Source organism: Larus michahellis, chromosome 24, assembly GCF_964199755.1.
Source record: "Larus michahellis chromosome 24, bLarMic1.1, whole genome shotgun sequence".
Taxonomy (NCBI): domain Eukaryota; kingdom Metazoa; phylum Chordata; class Aves; order Charadriiformes; family Laridae; genus Larus; species Larus michahellis.
The window spans coordinates 3,363,275-3,379,240 of NC_133919.1; the positions used below are offsets into that span (position 1 = coordinate 3,363,275).

Consider the following 15,966-nt stretch of genomic DNA (forward strand, 5'->3'; position numbering starts at 1 on the left):
CCCCGGGCTCGGCCCTTTCCCCCCCCTCCCGCCCAGGTCCTGGCAATTTTGGGTCCATTTGGGCCACCGGCACCCCATATTGTCCCCCCCGGAGCTGACGGGGGGGACGGGGGGGACAGAAGGAAGCAGGGAACGGGAATGGAGCAACGCTGCGGGGCGTTCTGGGGAGAGAAGTGGCAGGAAGAGGGAAAAGGGAAGGGTTTTGTTTAATCAAACAGGGAAAAGAAAGGCCCAGTTGTGCCGGGTTCGCAGCGGGGACGAGGTGGGGGGGTTGAGGCGGGGGCTTTGAGGTGCTGCCCTGCGGCGGGAGGGGCTCGGGGAGAGGGGGCCCCCCACACACCCCGGCTGGGGGCGGCGGGCCCGGTACCGGGAGGACGGCGGGAGGGACGGCGAGCAGAAAATGGAGCCCTGGCAGGCGGCCATGCCTCCGCCCCCACCGCCCTGCGGCTCCCGCCTGCCCGGCCCGGGCGGCTGCTGACACCGAGGGCCCTCCACCCCGGCCCCGGGGAGGCCCCCCGGCTCCTCCCCGGTCTGGCGCGGGGGGGACAGGCCCCGGGGAGGCCAGGCCCGATGGGGGCACCGGGGTGGGGGCGGGACTACAACTCCCGGCGTGCCCCGCGGCCCCCGGCGTGCCCCGCGGCCGCTCCCAGGGCGCGCCGCGCCGCGGACTGCAGCTCCCGGCGTGCTCCGCGCCGCGGACTGTAGCTCCCGGCGTGCATCGCGCCGCGGACTACAGTTCCCGGCGTGCATCGCGCCGCGGCTCGGCGCGACTACAGCTCCCGGCGTGCACCGCGCCACCTCCTCCCCGCCCCTCCACCCCTCACCGGCGGCCGGCGCGGGAGAGGCCGGGGGAGGCCGAGGTGAGCGGGGGGAGCCCGTTTTGTAGGCGGGGGGGGGGGCTCTCTGCGGGACACCTGGGTCCCTTGTGGGGGGGGGGGCTCTGTGGGATGCCTTGGCCCCCTTTGAGGGGTGGGGGGGCCTCTGCAGGACACGTGGGTCCCCTATAGGGCGTGAGGGAGTCCCCTTTGAGGGGCGGGGGGGGGGGCTCTGCAGGACGCCTGAGTCCCCTTTGGGGACGTGGGGGGCTCTGTGGGATGCCTTGGTCCCCTTTGAGGGGTGGGAGGGGTCCCTTTTGGGGGGGGGGGGAACTCTTTAAGACACCTGGGTGACCTTTGAGGGGTGGGGGGGTCCCATTTTGAGTTGGGAGGGGTCTCTGCGGGACATCTGGGTCTATTGTGGGGGGCTACAGGGTCCCTGGGTCCCCTTTGAGGGGTGTGTGGGGGGGTCCCATTTTGGGGGCGGGGGGGGGGGGGGGCTCTGCAGGATGCCTGGGTCCCCTTTGAGGGGCGGGGGAGTCCCTTTTGGGGGGTGGGGGAGCTCTCCGATACACCTGAGTGACCTTTGAGAGGGGGGGTCCCATTTTGGGGGTGGGGGGGTCTCTGCGGGACACCTAGGACCTTGGGGGGGGGCTACAGGCTGCCTGGGTCCCTGCCCTTTGAGGTGTGTGGGGGTCCCATTTTGGAGGCGGGTTGCGGGGGGCGCTCTGCAGGATGCCTGGGTCCTCTTTGAGGGGTGGGGGCGTCTCTGCAGGACATCTGGGTCCCTTGGCGGGGGGCTACGGGGTGCCTGGTTCCCCTTTGAGGTGGGGGGGGTCCCCTATGGGACACCTGGGTCCCCTTTAAGGGGTTGGAGGGGGTCCCCTTTGAGGGGGTAAGTGTGCCTTGCGGGGCGCCTGGGTCCCATTTTGGGGGTGGGGGGGCTCTGCAGGATGCCTGGACCCCCCGCCGAGCCTTCCCCCCCCTCCCCAGCCCCAGCGTGGCCATGCGCCTGTCGGCCCTGCTGTGGGCGGGGGCGCTGCGGCTGCCCCCCGGGTACCGCCATGGCACCTGGCGCCCCGACACCGCCGCCGCCCGGCTCCGCCACCCCCCGGGGCTGCGCCGCCGCAAGGTCTTCGTGGAGCCCATCGCCCGCCAGGACTGGAAGGTCTTTCGGGGTGACACGGTGAGTCTCTCCCCTCCACCCCTTTATCCCAGGAGCCCCCCACCATCACCCGCCAAGCGATGTGGGGGGACTCCCCCTCCCTAACCGCCCCCCCTCCACCTCTCTCTCCGCCGCAGGTCCAGGTCCTCGTCGGGAAGGACGCGGGGAAGCAGGCGATGGTCACCCAGGTGGTGCGAGCCCGGAACTGGGTGGTGGTGGAAGGGCTGAACACGGTGAGGCTGGAGCCTGTGGGGGGGGGGGGGGGCTGCTGGGGTGAGGGCAGGGGGGGCAACACACACCCACGGGGTGTCGCTAACCCCCCCGTCCTACCCCAGCACTACCGGTACGTCAACCGAACGGCCAAATACGCCGGGACCTACATCGCCAGCGAGGCGCCGCTGCTGCTCAACCAGATCTCCTTGGTGGACCCCGAGGACCGGTAATGACGGGGCAGGGGGGGACACGGGGACCTCCCGCTGTGGGGCCCCCCCAGCCTAGTCCTGGCCCCCCCCCAACCTGCTCGCTGCCGGCAGGAAGCCGACGGAGGTGGAATGGCGATACACGGAGGAGGGCGAGCGGGTCCGCGTCTCCCTGCGCAGCGGCCGTATCATCCCCTTGCCCCTGCGGCAGCGCCGGGACGGCATCGTCCCCGAGCAGTGGATTGGTGAGCGGGGACGAGGGCGGGGGGGGAACGACATAAAGAGGGGTGTTGGCCCCCCCCCCCGCTGGGGGAACACGGGTCCCCTGAGAGGCTCAGCGCCGTCCCTTTGGCTGGGCAGATGGCCCCAAGGACACGTCGGTGGAGGATGCGCTGGACAAGACGTACCTGCCGTCCCTGAAGACCTTTGAAGAGGAGATCATGGACGCCATGGGGATCGTGGAGACGCGCAGGGCCAAAAAATCCTACTGGTATTAACTGGTGGGGGACTGGGGGGGACCAAACCCCCCACCCCCTGCCCTGGAGCCGGGGTCTGCAATAAAGACACCCCTTTATTTTCCCCGTTTGCGTGGTGCTTTCGGCGCAGCTCACACCGAGCCCCGCTTTGTACAAATCCCGGGTTTTATTGTGGTTGGTGCCTGGCAGCGGGGGCTGGGGGGCTCTGCCCCTCTCCGGGGGGCTCGGCCCCCCCCGTGCCCTCGTCCTCGCTGCCGTCCTCATCCAGACCCGACAGCACCGTGCCCAGGGGTATCCGCGCAGCCACCAGCACCAGGTTGCGCGGGGAGAACCGGGGGTTGAAGAGGGGGACGAGGGCGCACTGGAAACCTGTGGGAAGAGTGAGGGCAGGGGGGGGTCGGGACCGGCAGCACCGCGGTCCCCTCGATGCCACCCTCGCCCCCCCCAGCACCCACCTTGCTCCCGTAGGTAGAGCAGGCGATCAAGGAGGATGAGGGTCTCCACCAGCGGGGCCAGCAGCAGGGTGAGGCTGAAGAAAGCCACCACCTTGTGCTGCTGCTCCAACATGGCCCCAACGGCTTCCGAATCCAGCGGGACGGCAGCCGGATCCAGCCCCACGCGGGGCAGCCCCAGGCGGGCGTATCTGTGGGGTGAAGAGGTTGGCGGGGGGGGGGGATAAAAGACTCAAACCTCATGGGGTTCAGCAAGGTCGAGGAGGGGGACGGGACGCTGGCCATGGGCCGGCAACGTGCGCTGGCAGCCCAGAACCCCCCTGCAGCCTGGGCTGCATCCCCAGCAGGGGGGCGAGGGGGGGGATTCTGCCCCTCTGCTCCCCTCGGGGGAGACCCCCCTGCAGTGCTGCCTCCAGCTCCGGGGCCTCGGCACAGGAGAGACACGGAGCTGTGGGAGCGGGGCCGGAGGAGGCCCCGGAGATGCTGGGAGGGCTGGAGCCCCTCTGCTGGGAGGACAGGCTGAGAGAGCTGGGGGGGGTCAGCCTGGAGAAGAGAAGGCTCCGCGGAGACCTTGGAGCCCCTTCCAGTCCCTCAAGGGGCTCCGGGAAAGCTGGGGAGGGACTCTGGAGCAGGGAGGGGAGCCACGGGACGTTGGGAATGGGTTGAAACCAAAAGAGGGGAGATTGAGATGAGATGTGGGGAAGAAATTCCTTCTTCCGAGGGCGGTGAGCCCCTGGCCCAGGTTGCCCAGAGAAGCTGTGGCTGCCCCATCCCTGGAGGGGTTCAAGGCCAGGTTGGACGGGGCTTGGAGCCACCTGGGCTGGTGGGAGGTGTCCCTGCCCCTTCCCACCCAAACCATTCTATAGAAAAACTATTCTACGGTGTGTCTCGTTGTCTGTCCCCACCCCCCCGCCAAAACTCACTGGGGGAAGCTGAGGGCGTGCGCCTTCTTCACCGTCTGCACCCCCGGGTGCTTCTTGCTGGGATCGGCCGCCCGGATGAGGGTCTCCAGGACGGCGCGGTAGCAATGGACGCGCAGGGAGTCGTTCTCCCCATCCAGCCGCCCCCGGTATTCCTCCAACGCGTGGCAAGCGGCTTCCCGTGCCCGGTAAGAAAGCTCGTGGCCCGGTAAACCGGCTACCCAAGCGCTCAAGGGGTAGCCAAGGGGGCAACCGGGGGGCTGCGGCGGGGTGGACAACTTCATGTAGCAACAGGCCACCGAGGCCACGGCGGCCACGGAGGGGCTGCGGGCGAAGTGCCGCAGCAGGGCCGGGCTGAGGTCCCCGCAGGCGTGTAGCCCCGTCACCAACACTCGCTGCCCCCCCTCTGCCCCCCCCACGCCCCCCAAAGGGTTCCTGGCAAGGGGTTGCTGGCCAGGGGGGTCGGGGGGCAACAGGAATTCCCCCCAAGGAGCCCCCGGGTCCAGGCGGCCGGCCACATGGTGCGGCGCACGGGGGGTGAGGGGACATGGGGGGTGGCGGGGGGGGGTTTGGCGGCAGCGGCGGGGGGGAGGCCCCCCCATTTTCTCCAGCTCCCGCAGCACCTCCCGGTCGAAGCGCTGCGCCGTGGCGGCCAGGCGGCTGTCCCCCTCCACCGCCGTCACCGATAAGCCGAGGCCGAAGGCCAGGTAGCGTGAGAGGTGGCCCTGCGGGTGGGGCGGGGGGGGGCAGAGACACGCTCAGCTAGGAGTGGGGGGGACACACACCACCCCAGGACCCCCCCCAGTCACCCCCTGCCCCTACCTGCCCCGCGCCGATGTCCACCACGTGGTCGCAGCCGGTGGCCTGGCTCAGCCGCTGCAGCAGCTGGGGGGAGAGGGGGGGTGTTGGGGGGGGGGGGGGAGTTAGGAGGGACTTTGGGGGGGGTTGAGGGGTGTTGGGGGGGGAGCTTGGGTAATTTTGGGGACACCTGGAGGGGGGTTGGATGGTTTTGGGGGGGGCTGAAAGGGTTTGGGGGGCCTAGGGGACGTTTGAGGGGCTTTGGGGGGGGGGCAGAGGGGTTGTGGGGAGGGGTTGGGGCGTTTGGGGGGGCCAGGGCGACTTGGGGGAGGGGGGGTGGGGAGGTTTGAGGGGGTCTGGGGGGGCTTGAGGGAACTGTGGGGTGCTGGGGGGGTTGGGGGGGTGTTTGGGGAGGTCCTGCGAGGTGTTTGGGTGGGCTGGAGGGACTTGGGGGGGGCTTTGGGGGGGGGTGGGGGGTTTTGGACGGGGCTGGGGAGACTGGGGGGGCTGTGAGGGGCTTGGGGGGGATTTGGGGGGGGGCTGGGGGGGTGGATGGGGGGTTTGGGGGGCCTGGGGGGATGTTTGAGGGGGTTTGGGGGGGAGGCAGAGGGGTTGTGGGGAGGGGTTGGGGCGTTTGGGGGGGCCAGGGCGACTTGGGGGAGGGGGGGCTGGGGAGGTTTAGGGGGGCTTGATGGGACTGTGGGGTGCTGGGGGGGTTTGAGGGGGTTGGGGGGGGTAGTTGGGGGGGGTCCCGCGGCGGGGTCGGGGGGCACCCACCTTGCCCAGGCGCCGGATCTCGTGCTGCTTTTTGGGCTTGACGTGGCGGCGGAGCAGGGGGTGCAGGCGGGGGCTCTGGCAGGGGGGGCGCGGGGCCCCCCCTTCCCCCCCCGCGGATCCTCCCCCGTCGCGGGGGAGGGCGAGGGCGCGGGCGGCGGCGGCGAAGGCCAGGAGGGAGAGGGGCCAGGCCACCCCCCCCGCGCCCCCCCCGGCCCCCAGCAGCCCGGCCAGCTGCGGGGGGGCGGCGGTGGCCAAGGCGGCCTGCCAGGGCGGGGGGAGCCGGGCCCACAGCCCCTCGGCGAAGAAATCCTGCGGGGGGGGGGGGGGGGTAAGGGGAGGGGTGTCAGTGGCCGGGGGGGGAGACACACGGTGGGGGGGACACGGCGGGGACAGAGGGGACACTCACAATGACGTAGGCGTCGAGGAGGGGCCGGTAGAGCGTCAGGAGGCGGACGATGTCGGCCGCGCGCCGCTGCTCCGGCTGCGACCCCATGGCCTGGGGCGGGGCGGGAGGGGGGGGGGAAGGGGGGGGAAGTGTGACGTCAGCACTGGGGCGGTGACATCAGCACCCCAGAGGGTGGCCCCATGGGCGGTGATGTCATTCCGAGACGTGGCCCCTGGGGCTGTGACATTATTGGGAGGCCTGTGGCAACCTGGGGCTCTGACATCACCGCGGGGCGGGGGCCCTGGGCTGTGACATCACCCCGGGGCGTGTCTCCGTGGGCTCTGACGTCATTCTGGGACGTGGCCCCTGCGGCTCTGACATCACCCCGGGGCATGGCCCCTGCGGCTGTGACGTCACCCCAGGACACCGCCCCCCTCCGCTGGCTGTGACCTCCCAGGGCTGTGACATCATCAGGCCGTACCGTCTCTCATTGGCCGTGACATCAGCAGGCCGCGACGTCACGCGATGGCCCCTCCCACAGCCGCGATGTCACCCGGCTGGACATCACCCGGTGCAGCACCCCCTGCGGCCGTGACGTCACCCAGGGATGCAACCCGCCCTCCCGCAGCCATGACGTCACCGCGCCGTGACATCACCCGCTGCGGCCATGACATCACCAAGCTGCTCGAGACACGCCCCTTCCGCCCCCCCCCATCCCCTCAGGAGACGACGAGCTGTGACGTCGTGCCGGGCGGCCCTGACGTCACGCGAGACGTCATCACACACCCCCGACCATAGAGCCGCTCTCCCCCCCGCCCCCCCCCGGCGGGCCAGAGCGGCCCCACGCGCCACTCACCCCGCCCGGTTTCCCGCCGCGGCGCTGCGCATGCGCGCGAGGGCACGGGCGCAGGCGTATGGCGTCACTTCCGGCGAGCGCCGCTCCGCGCCGGGCACGTGCGACTTCCGCTTCCGGTGAGCGGTGGCGGGAGGGGGAAGCGGCGGCGGGGGTTGGGGGGGGCCCGGTCGGGCCTGGAGGGGTGCCCGGTCGGTGCTGGTGGCCCCACGGTGCTGAGCTGTCTCTCCCCGCCGCAGGCAGGACCGGCCCGTCCGGGCGGGGGGTGTCGCGGAGGGTCCGTGTCCGCCCCCCCCCGTCCTGCGGCGTTACCCACCATGGCGGATTTGATCCTCAACGTGGACTTCTCCCCGCCCTGGCTGCGTAAGAAGAAGGAGGCCGGTAACCTCAAGCACCAGACCTTCCTGCGGCGGCGGCGGGTGCTGGAGCAGCGGGGGGTGCTGAAGCAGAAGCAGCTGCCGGTGGCCCAGCCCGGGGGGGGCTCCCAGAAGAAGCCGGGCCCGCAGGGCAGGAGGGGCAAGAGGCCGCGGGCGACCGGGGGGGTGCTGGAGAAGCCCAACTCCATCCAGCCCAAGCCGGGCCCCAAAGCAAATGGTCATGCGGCTGCCACCCGGCCACCTGCAGCCACCACCCGGCCCCCCACGGCCACCACCCGGACCCCTGCAGCCGCCAAGCAGACCCCCACAACCGCCAGCCGGACCCCCACGGCCACCAAGCGGACCCCCGCAGCCACCAGTCCTGCAGCCGCCAGCCGGACCCCCAAGGCCACCAACCGGCCCCCTGCAGCCACCACCCGGCCCCCCGCTGCTGTCACTGGGTCCTCTACAGCCGTCACCCGGCCCGCCACGGCCACGCAGAACGGCGCCACCGTCCCCAAAGGGACAAACCCCAAGGCGTCAGCTTGCGGCAAGGCTAAAAGAAACCAAAAAGCCCCCGGCCTCCCGCCCCAGCCCGGCAAAATGGTGGCCATTGACTGCGAGATGGTGGGCACGGGGCCCGGCGGCCGCGTCAGCGACCTGGCCCGCTGCAGCATCGTCAACTACCACGGCGACGTCATGTACGACCAGTACATCCGTCCCACCGCCCCCATCGTGGACTACCGCACCCGCTGGAGCGGCATTCGGCGGCAGCACATGGAGATCGCCATCCCCTTCGTCAGGGCCCAGCGAGAGGTGCGTCCTCGTCACCCTCACCTGCCATTCTGGGGGTGACGCAGCCTGGGGAGGGGGGGACGTGGGGCTGGGTTTTTCATCCCATGAGTTTTTTGGCGGGGGGGGGGATTCAGGCTGTTGGGGGCTCATCTGTGCTGTTGAGGGCTGTCTGGCCTCTGCAGCAAAGGGAGCGCCTCCCCACGCCACCACTCAGACCCACAGCTTCACACCAACCTGCTTCTCCCCACTGCCAGTGGGGCAGCCCCACATCCCTGCCCGCGTTTCTGCCTGCTGTGGGGCAGAAACCTCCCGCGGAGCGTGGGACGGGCTGCCGGCTGTCTTAAACCCTTCCTCCCTTTTATCCCCCCTGCCACCTCAGATCCTGCACATCCTCTCCGGGAAGATCGTGATCGGCCACGCCATCCACAACGACTTCAAGGCCCTCAAATATTTCCACCCCAAAGCGCTCACCCGGGACACGTCCAAAATCCCCCTGTTGAACCGGAAGGGCGGCTTCCCCGAAAATGTCTCCATCTCCCTGAAGCGCCTCGCCAAGGAGCTGCTGCACCAGGACATCCAGGTACCTCGGCCGGATCCTCCTCCCGGCTCTCGGCGTCCGCCACGGGGTGCCGCTGCGAAGCTGTTGCCTCCGCCAGGAGCTCCCCGCCTTCCCCCCACCTCCACCAAGAGCTGGGGAGCGGCGTGGGGGACCGCACCGGGGTGACAGGAGGCGCAAGGTCCGTCCCCGGGGAAGGATTGGGGTTTCACACCCCGTCCTGAGATCAGGGCGCCCTGAGTTCAGCCGCTGCTGCCGGTCCTGGAGCAAAGCGTCTCCCCGTGCCTCAGTTTCCCCTTCGCTGGAAGCCAGCCTGCAGGAGGCGGGACCCCCGCAGCTCAGCCCCTGCAGCACTGGGGGGGCTTTTTCTCCGCTCAGCCACTGCCCACCCCCTGTCTTTGTCCCCAACAGGTCGGGAAGAGCGGTCACTCCTCGGTGGAGGATGCCCGAGCCACCATGGAGCTCTACAAAGTGGTGGAGGCGGAGTGGGAGCAACACCTGCTGCTGAACCCCGAGCAGGAGTGACGGCCCCCACAGTGAGGGGGCTGGGGGTGTCTGCACCCCCAAAAGGAGCCCTGAGCGCCGAGGGGCCGCTCCGTCCCTCCGGGTGAGGTAGCGGGGACGGACGGATGGTGGGAGCGTGGAGCCAGGCGCGACCGTCCCTCGTCCCGGTGCCCCTGACGTGCCTTGTTACGCCGCTGCTCTGGCTTCCCCCATGGGGGACAGCTGGGGCCAGCCTGTGCCTTCCTGGCGCGGGAGGGGGAGTCTTTTGGGTCCTGTGGCCCCCCCCCGCCGCCCCCCAAACAGCTGGGTGCTGCCAAAGACACCGATGTGATGGCGGGGCCCAAGCCGGAGCGGGGCTGGGTGCGGCGTTGGGGATCACTCACCCCCAGCGCAGACCCAGTCGCCGGGGGAGTTGGTTCCCAGTCACCGAAGGAACTGGTGCCCAGTCAGTGGGGGAATCGGTGCCCCGTCACCGGGGGAATGGGTGCCTGGGGCGGGTTCCGTCCCCTCCCGGTTCTTCCCGTCTTGCAAAACTACCTCTGACAAGGACCGGAGCTGCCGCGGGGGCGTGGGAGCGGGCAGCAAATCCTGCCGGCAAGTCACCGCTCCGATTTCGGAGCCGCTTCCCCTTACGTGATTTGGGTTGCCATCATCTTCCTCCTTGCGTAAGCGCTGCTGCGAGTGCGGGGGCCAGGGCGAGGCTGGGCATGGAGGAGAGGGGGGGGGACATGACACACCGGTGTCACCCCCATCCGCCTGCCGCCGTGTCGCCCCGGGGGACGCTGTGCCCTTCGCAGATGCCTCCGAACACCGATGTGGGGTTGTTCCCTGAACTCTTGAACGTGCCTCGAGTTCTCCATCCGCCCCGGGGCGGGGTGATGGGGGGTGGGGGGCGCTGCTTTGAACTGAAATATTTATGTACAAAACCCCAATTAAAAAGAAATGATTAACGAGCCCTTCCTTTCGGGGGTGGGGGGCAGGGGATGGAGAGGAGCCCCGGGGATGCCGTTCGGCCCCCGGGGATGCAGGAAGGTGTCCGGGCTCAAATCAAAAGCGGTTGCCCCCCCTCCCCCCCGGCAAGGCTGGCCCCCAAAATGGGCCGGGGACGGGTAGGGGGGCTGGCGTGTCCCCGAGGCGTGAGCTGGGGACAAGGCAGGCAGCGGCTGCTGCCAGCCGTCACCCATCGCCTGCCCACATCTGCCTCCCGCTCAGCCTTCCTCCTCCTCCTCTTCGCCCCGGGTACGAGCCGGCCCTTTTTCCCCCCAGCCCGGGGGCTCACGGGGACACCGCCCCCCCCCACCCCTCCCAGTTCACCCCCTTTTTCTGGTTAAACCGCAGGGAACTGGCTGGTCCCCATCGCTGGCGTCACCCAGGGGCCCGGGCGGCCAAAACGCCCGAGCCCTGCCCAGGCTGCTGGTCACATTTTCCAGCCTTTCGGCGTGTTTACGTGGCTGCGCTCGGTTCTCGACGGCGGAGACCGAGGGGGGAGTCTGGGCGGGGGGGGGGGGGGTGGGCACAACCTCCCCCCACCCCGAGCCCTTGCAGTGGGGGGGCGGAAGGCGGGGGGGGGGCGCCTTTTTGCTTTTCTTTGGGGTTTGAACGCAAAAATCTGGGTCCCTCCGCAGCAAGGCGGCGAGGGGATGCCTGGGCATCCCATGAGGATATCGCAGGGTGGTGGTGGGGGGGTTTTTTTGAGGGGGGGCAGCTTTATAGCCCTCCCCCTCCCCACTGGTATGTGTGTGTGCACATGCGTGTGCCCGCTCCTGCCTCCCTGCGTCCTGGGAGGGGGTGGGAAAGCCATTCCGGCCCCCAAATCCCAAGGAAGGTGAGAGCGCGGAGGAGAAGCCGGGAGCCTTTGTGTCTGGGCTGGGTTTGGAAGTGATTACCGGGGAAGTGGGGGGGGGGGGGGGGGGGAACGGGGGGGGGACACACAGCGGGTTTATGAGCTGGGTTATAAATGGCCGGTCGTTAAAAGTTTGGTTGGTTTTTTTTTTTATGTCTTTTGGAAATGAGAAGCAGGCGGCCGTGGCCCCGGCTTGGCGGCAGCCGCTGGACGTGGCCGACGGCTCAGGGTCGCGGGGGCTTCGCCGCCATCCTCCCCCCCCGCCGGGGTCCCTGAGGACCCCCCCCTGCCCCCCCTCAAACACCCTCCCCCCCCCCACCCCGCAACGAAGCCAGGGGTCGGGGGCCCATGGTGGTGGTGGCGGCTGGTGACACAGCGGGGGCCCGGGGGGGGACACACACGGTGGCACCGAGCAGCTGCGTTTCATTTCCGCGGCCGGAGGGACGGGGTTGGGGGCCGGGGGGGGGGCGGGGGGCTGCACCCCAGCAGCTGGGATGGATTTGTAGGGAGAGGGTTTGACGGGGGGGGGGGGCGGAAATTAACACACCCCCCCTCCCCGGCAGCCTCGGCTCCTTTGCAATTGGCGGGGTGCAGGTGCGTGTCAACCCCCCCATGCCCATGTCACCCCCACGCCCATGTCACCCCCTCCCCATGCCCATGTCACCCCCTGCCTTGTGCCCATGTCACCCCCCCCTTGTGCTCATGTCACCCCCCTGCCCCACACCCATGTCGCCCCCTGCCCTGCACCCATGTCACTGCCCCCTCCCCGGTGCCCATATCACTCCCCTTCCCGTGTCACCCCCACTCCGCGCCAATGTCACCCCCCCTCGTGCCCGTGTCACCCCCCTGCCCTGCACCCATGTCACCCGCTCCCTGCACCCAGCGGGGGTTGGGGACATCGGGCAGCAGTGGGGAGCCCCAGGGCCGGGGGGGAGACGGGAGATGACCGGGACCATCCCCCAAGAAGGGGCTGTGGGGCATTGATGGCATTTTGGGGTGCTGAGGCTGGGGGGGGGGAACAAACAGAGCCGTGCCCAGGCTGGAGGAGGGGGCCCTGGGGGGGTCTCTGTGCTCAGGATTTGTGCGGCTCAGGGCTTGGGTGGTGGGGGCCGGAGAGGAGGGAGAGGAGGGTGGGGGGGCTGGGAAGGAGGGGCGGGGGACGCGGGGAGGAGGGAGAGGAGGGTCTGGGGGGGCCGGGGAGGAAGGAGAGGAGGGTCTGGGGGAGCCGGGGAAGGAGGGAGAGGAGGGTCTGGGGGGGCCGGGGAGGAAGGAGAGGAGGGTCTGGGGGGGCCGGGGAGGAAGGAGAGGAGGGTCTGGGGAGCCGGGGAGGAAGGAGAGGAGGGTCTGGGGGGGCCGGGGAAGGAGGGAGAGGAGGGTCTGGGGGGCCGGGGAGGAAGGAGGCGGGGGGGGGCCGGGAGGGAGGGAGAGGAGGGTCTGGGGGGGCCGGGGAAGGAGGGAGAGGAGGCTCTGGGGGGGCCGGGGAGGAAGGAGAGGAGGGTGGGGGGCCCGGGAAGGAGCAGGGGGGGGGGGGGGGGGCCGGGAAGGAGGGAGAGGAGGATCTGGGGGGGCCGGGAGGGAGGGAGAGGAGGGTGGGGTGCGAAGGCTTCATCCGCCCCTCCCAGCAGAATCCCTTCCAGATGTGGGTGACGGTGGCCAGCGCGGCCCCAGCCCCCCCCCACCCAGGACGAAGGGTCCCCTTGGGGCTGGGGGTGCCCCGGGGTGACGGTTGATGGGGGGGGGGTGTGGGGGGGTGTGTGCAGGCAGGTCCCACCCCCCCGATTTTCTTGCAAACGGGCCATTTATAGGGTCGGTTCCCCCCCCCCCCCCCCCCCAAACTCGGAGCCGACATGCGGCATCGCCACCGTGACAGGAGGCGACTGGAGGGACTGGGGTGTCCCCTTGCCCTGCGCCCCCCTCCCCGAGCTCCCCCCCCCCCAACACACACACACACACCCCCGGGAGGGGTCGGGGGGGGTGGTTTGGTCGCTGGAGGTAAAAAATCGTGTCAGCTCTTTGTCAGAATTCCTGTTTCGCGGGGGATTAAGGACTCGCTGCAAGCCAGGACTTGGCTCCCCGGAGTCGCAGCCGCACGTTTTGGGGGTGCGGGGGGGGTGGGGGGGGAACGGGAGGAGGAGGAGGAGGAAGAAGGTGTGGGGGGGGGGGCGGGGGGGGGTGTGTGTGACGGTGTCTCCGACGGGGACGTTTTTCACCCCAAACCGGAGCGTGAACCCCCTCTCTCCTTCCGTTTCGGAGCCGCCTTTGAACCCCAAACGCCATTTCTCCCTCCTCCCCCCCGGCTTTTCACCGAGGAACACACACCCCCCCCCACCCCCCCACCCCCAAAAATTAATTAATCAATTAATTAATCCCGCTTTTCCCAGGCCCAATTTATCGTGTGTGTGTGTTAATCGAGCCTTAGCAATTAACCTCTTGGCGTTCCCTCCAGGCCCCCAGCCAAAGCAAACCGTCCCCCCCCGTCCCCCTCCGTCCCCCCCCCACAACCCCGGGCCCGAGGGCTGGTGGGGGGGGGGGCTCACGCAGCCGTACACGCCTGCGGACACGCGTGTGTGCGCATGGACACGCGTGTGTGTGCGCGCGGACACGCGTGTGTCTGCGTGCATGCGGACTGCACGCCTCGCAGGCGTGCGCGCTCGCTCTCCCCCCGTCCCACCCCCCCCCTGCCCCGCGCGCACACGTATGTCCAAGCACCTGCCCGCCGCCCGCACACGCGTGTGCCGGCGAGCCCCACGCGTGTGCGCGAACACGCCTGGGCCGCCCGCGCCTGCCCGTGTGCGGTGCCGCTGGCGTGGCTGCGGGCCTGCGCGCAGCCCGACGCGCCGCCGGCGGGCGAGTGGACGGGGATCCGGGTGGGGGTTTTTTTTTGGGGGGGGGGGGTGGATTTGGGGGGCAGCAGGCGTCTTGCGGGGGTGCAAGGGGATTGAGGGGTGCAGGCAGCTGGGGGGGGCGGGCAGATTTAGGGGGGGTGCAGTCATCTTGGGGGGGTGCAGGGGGATGGGGGGTGCTGGGAGCTCGGGGGGGTGGATGGCATTGGGGGGTGCAGGGGGATTGGGGGGGCGCAGGCAGCTCGGGGGGGTGCACGGCATCAGGGGGTGCAGGGGCATGGGGGGGTGCAAGGGGATTTAGGGGGGGTGCAGGGGGATTGGGGGGCGCAGGCAGCTCAGGGGGGTGCAGGGGGATTGGGGGGTTGCGGGTGGATTTAGGGGGGGTGCAGGGGGATGGGGGGTGCTGGGAGCTCGGGGGGGTGGATGGCATTGGGGGGTGCAGGGGGATTGGGGGGGTGCAGGCATCTGGGGGGGTGCAGGGGGATTGGGGGGTTGCGGGTGGATTTGGGGGGTGCAGGGGGATGGGGGGCGCAGGCAGCTGGGGGGGTGCAGGGGGATTGGGGGGGTTGCAGGTGGATTTAGGGGGGGTGCAGGGGGATGGGGGGGCACAGGCAGCTCGGGGGGGTGCACGGCATCGGGGGGTGCAGGGGCATGGGGGGTGCAGGGGGATTTAGGGGGGGTGCAGGGGGGTGGGGGGGCACAGGCAGCTCGGGGGGGTGCAGGGGGATTGGGGGGTTGCGGGTGGATTTATTTAGGGGGGGTGCAGGGGGATGGGGGGGCGCGGGCAGCTGGGGGTGTGCAGGGGCATGGGGGGGTGCGGGTGGATTTAGGGGGGTTCAGGGGGATGGGGGGGTGCCGGTAACTCGGGGGGGTGCCGGTAACTCAGGGGGGTGCACGGCATTGGGGGGTGCAGGGGGATGGGGGGGTGCAGGCAGCTGGGGGGGGTGCAGGGGGATTTAGGGGGGGTGCACGGGGATAGGGGGGGTGCCGGGAGCTCGGAGGGGGTGCATGGCATTGGGGGGTGCAGGGGGATTTAGGGGGGGTGCAGGGAGACTGGGGGGTTGCGGAGAGCTCGAGGGGGGGTGCAGGGAAATTGGGGGGGCGCAGGGAGATTGGGGGGGTGCAGGTAGCTGGGGGCGGTCAGATTCAGGGGGGTGCAGGGGGATTAACGACGTGCGGATGGATTTGGGGGGGCAGGGAGATTGGGGGGGTGCAGGCAGCTCGGGGGGGGCAGGCGGATTGGGGGGGTGCAGGCAGCTCGGGGGGGGCAGGGGGATTGGGGGATGCAGTCATCTTGGGGGGTGCAGGGCGATTAGAGGGGTGGGGGCAGATTGGGGGGGAGGTGGGCAGTTCAGGGGGGGTGCAGGGAGATTGGGGGGGGCAGGTAGATTAAAGGGATGCAGGCAGCTCGTGGGGGGGGGCAGTTAAGGGGGGTGCAGGGAGATTGGGGGGGTGCAGGGCGATTAGGGGGATAAGGGCTGATTTGGGGGGGGGGGGGCAGCTGCTGGGGGGTGCAGGCAGCTCGGGGCGGGGGGGGTGATGTGGGTAGTTCAGGGGGGGTTACAAGTAGATTACCGGGATGCAGGCAAATTAGGGGGATACAGGAAATTTGGGGGGGGTGGGTGCCACCTGGGGGGGGTGCAGGCAGTTTGGGGGGGGGAAGCGGGCAGTTTTGGGGGAGGGGATGCTGACAGTTCGGGGGGGGTTGCAGGCAGTCTAGGGGGGTGCAGGCAGTTTGGGGGGGGAATGGGGGCAATTTGGGGGGGGGATGCAGGCAGTTCGGGGGGCTCTAGTCAGTTTGGGGGGGGGATGCAGACAGTTGGGGGGGCGGGCAATTTGTGGGGCGATGCGGGCAGTTTTGGGGGGGAATATGGGCATTTTTGGGGGGGGATGCGGGCAGTTCGGGGGGATGCAGGCAGTTTTGGGGGGGATGCAGACAGTTTGAGGGGGGTGCGGGCAGTTTGGGGGGGATGCAGGGGGCTCGGGGGGGGGATGCTGCAAGTTTGGGG

At 70.0% G+C, this 15,966-nt stretch overlaps 3 protein-coding genes across 3 annotated transcripts; 2 read left to right on the top strand and 1 right to left on the bottom strand.

The window, feature by feature from the left end:
* Positions 1 to 719: 719 nt before the first annotated feature.
* Positions 720 to 2,978, top strand: MRPL24 (mitochondrial ribosomal protein L24). The gene is made up of 6 exons (XM_074566346.1): positions 720 to 860; positions 1,809 to 2,001; positions 2,118 to 2,213; positions 2,316 to 2,419; positions 2,514 to 2,644; positions 2,760 to 2,978. The coding sequence occupies exons 2-6, from the start codon at positions 1,822 to 1,824 to the stop codon at positions 2,894 to 2,896; spliced, it is 648 nt and encodes a 215-aa protein (XP_074422447.1). The 5' UTR covers positions 720 to 860; positions 1,809 to 1,821; the 3' UTR covers positions 2,897 to 2,978.
* METTL25B (methyltransferase like 25B) lies at positions 2,963 to 7,106 on the bottom strand. The gene is made up of 7 exons (XM_074566343.1): positions 7,064 to 7,106; positions 6,229 to 6,318; positions 5,823 to 6,131; positions 5,070 to 5,132; positions 4,251 to 4,972; positions 3,331 to 3,518; positions 2,963 to 3,244 (listed from the first exon to the last, which is right to left on the bottom strand). The coding sequence occupies exons 2-7, from the start codon at positions 6,313 to 6,315 to the stop codon at positions 3,042 to 3,044; spliced, it is 1,572 nt and encodes a 523-aa protein (XP_074422444.1). The 5' UTR covers positions 6,316 to 6,318; positions 7,064 to 7,106; the 3' UTR covers positions 2,963 to 3,041.
* ISG20L2 (interferon stimulated exonuclease gene 20 like 2) lies at positions 7,072 to 10,759 on the top strand. Its single transcript, XM_074566344.1, has 4 exons — positions 7,072 to 7,179; positions 7,300 to 8,232; positions 8,591 to 8,791; positions 9,179 to 10,759. The coding sequence occupies exons 2-4, from the start codon at positions 7,378 to 7,380 to the stop codon at positions 9,290 to 9,292; spliced, it is 1,170 nt and encodes a 389-aa protein (XP_074422445.1). The 5' UTR covers positions 7,072 to 7,179; positions 7,300 to 7,377; the 3' UTR covers positions 9,293 to 10,759.
* Positions 10,760 to 15,966: the final 5,207 nt, after the last annotated feature.

Coding starts and splice junctions, on each gene's coding strand:
- MRPL24 (XM_074566346.1), top strand. CDS start 1,822: ATGCGCCTGTCGGCCCTGCTGTGGGCGGGGGCGCTGCGGCTGCCCCCC. Junction 2,214..2,315: donor TGGTGGAAGGGCTGAACACG/GTGAGGCTGGAG, acceptor GTCCTACCCCAG/CACTACCGGTACGTCAACCG. Junction 2,645..2,759: donor CGTCCCCGAGCAGTGGATTG/GTGAGCGGGGAC, acceptor TTGGCTGGGCAG/ATGGCCCCAAGGACACGTCG.
- METTL25B (XM_074566343.1), bottom strand. CDS start 6,315: ATGGGGTCGCAGCCGGAGCAGCGGCGCGCGGCCGACATCGTCCGCCTC. Junction 6,132..6,228: donor TCCTCGACGCCTACGTCATT/GTGAGTGTCCCC, acceptor CCCCCCCCGCAG/GATTTCTTCGCCGAGGGGCT. Junction 4,973..5,069: donor TGGACATCGGCGCGGGGCAG/GTAGGGGCAGGG, acceptor CCCCACCCGCAG/GGCCACCTCTCACGCTACCT.
- ISG20L2 (XM_074566344.1), top strand. CDS start 7,378: ATGGCGGATTTGATCCTCAACGTGGACTTCTCCCCGCCCTGGCTGCGT. Junction 8,233..8,590: donor TCGTCAGGGCCCAGCGAGAG/GTGCGTCCTCGT, acceptor CTGCCACCTCAG/ATCCTGCACATCCTCTCCGG. Junction 8,792..9,178: donor TGCTGCACCAGGACATCCAG/GTACCTCGGCCG, acceptor TGTCCCCAACAG/GTCGGGAAGAGCGGTCACTC.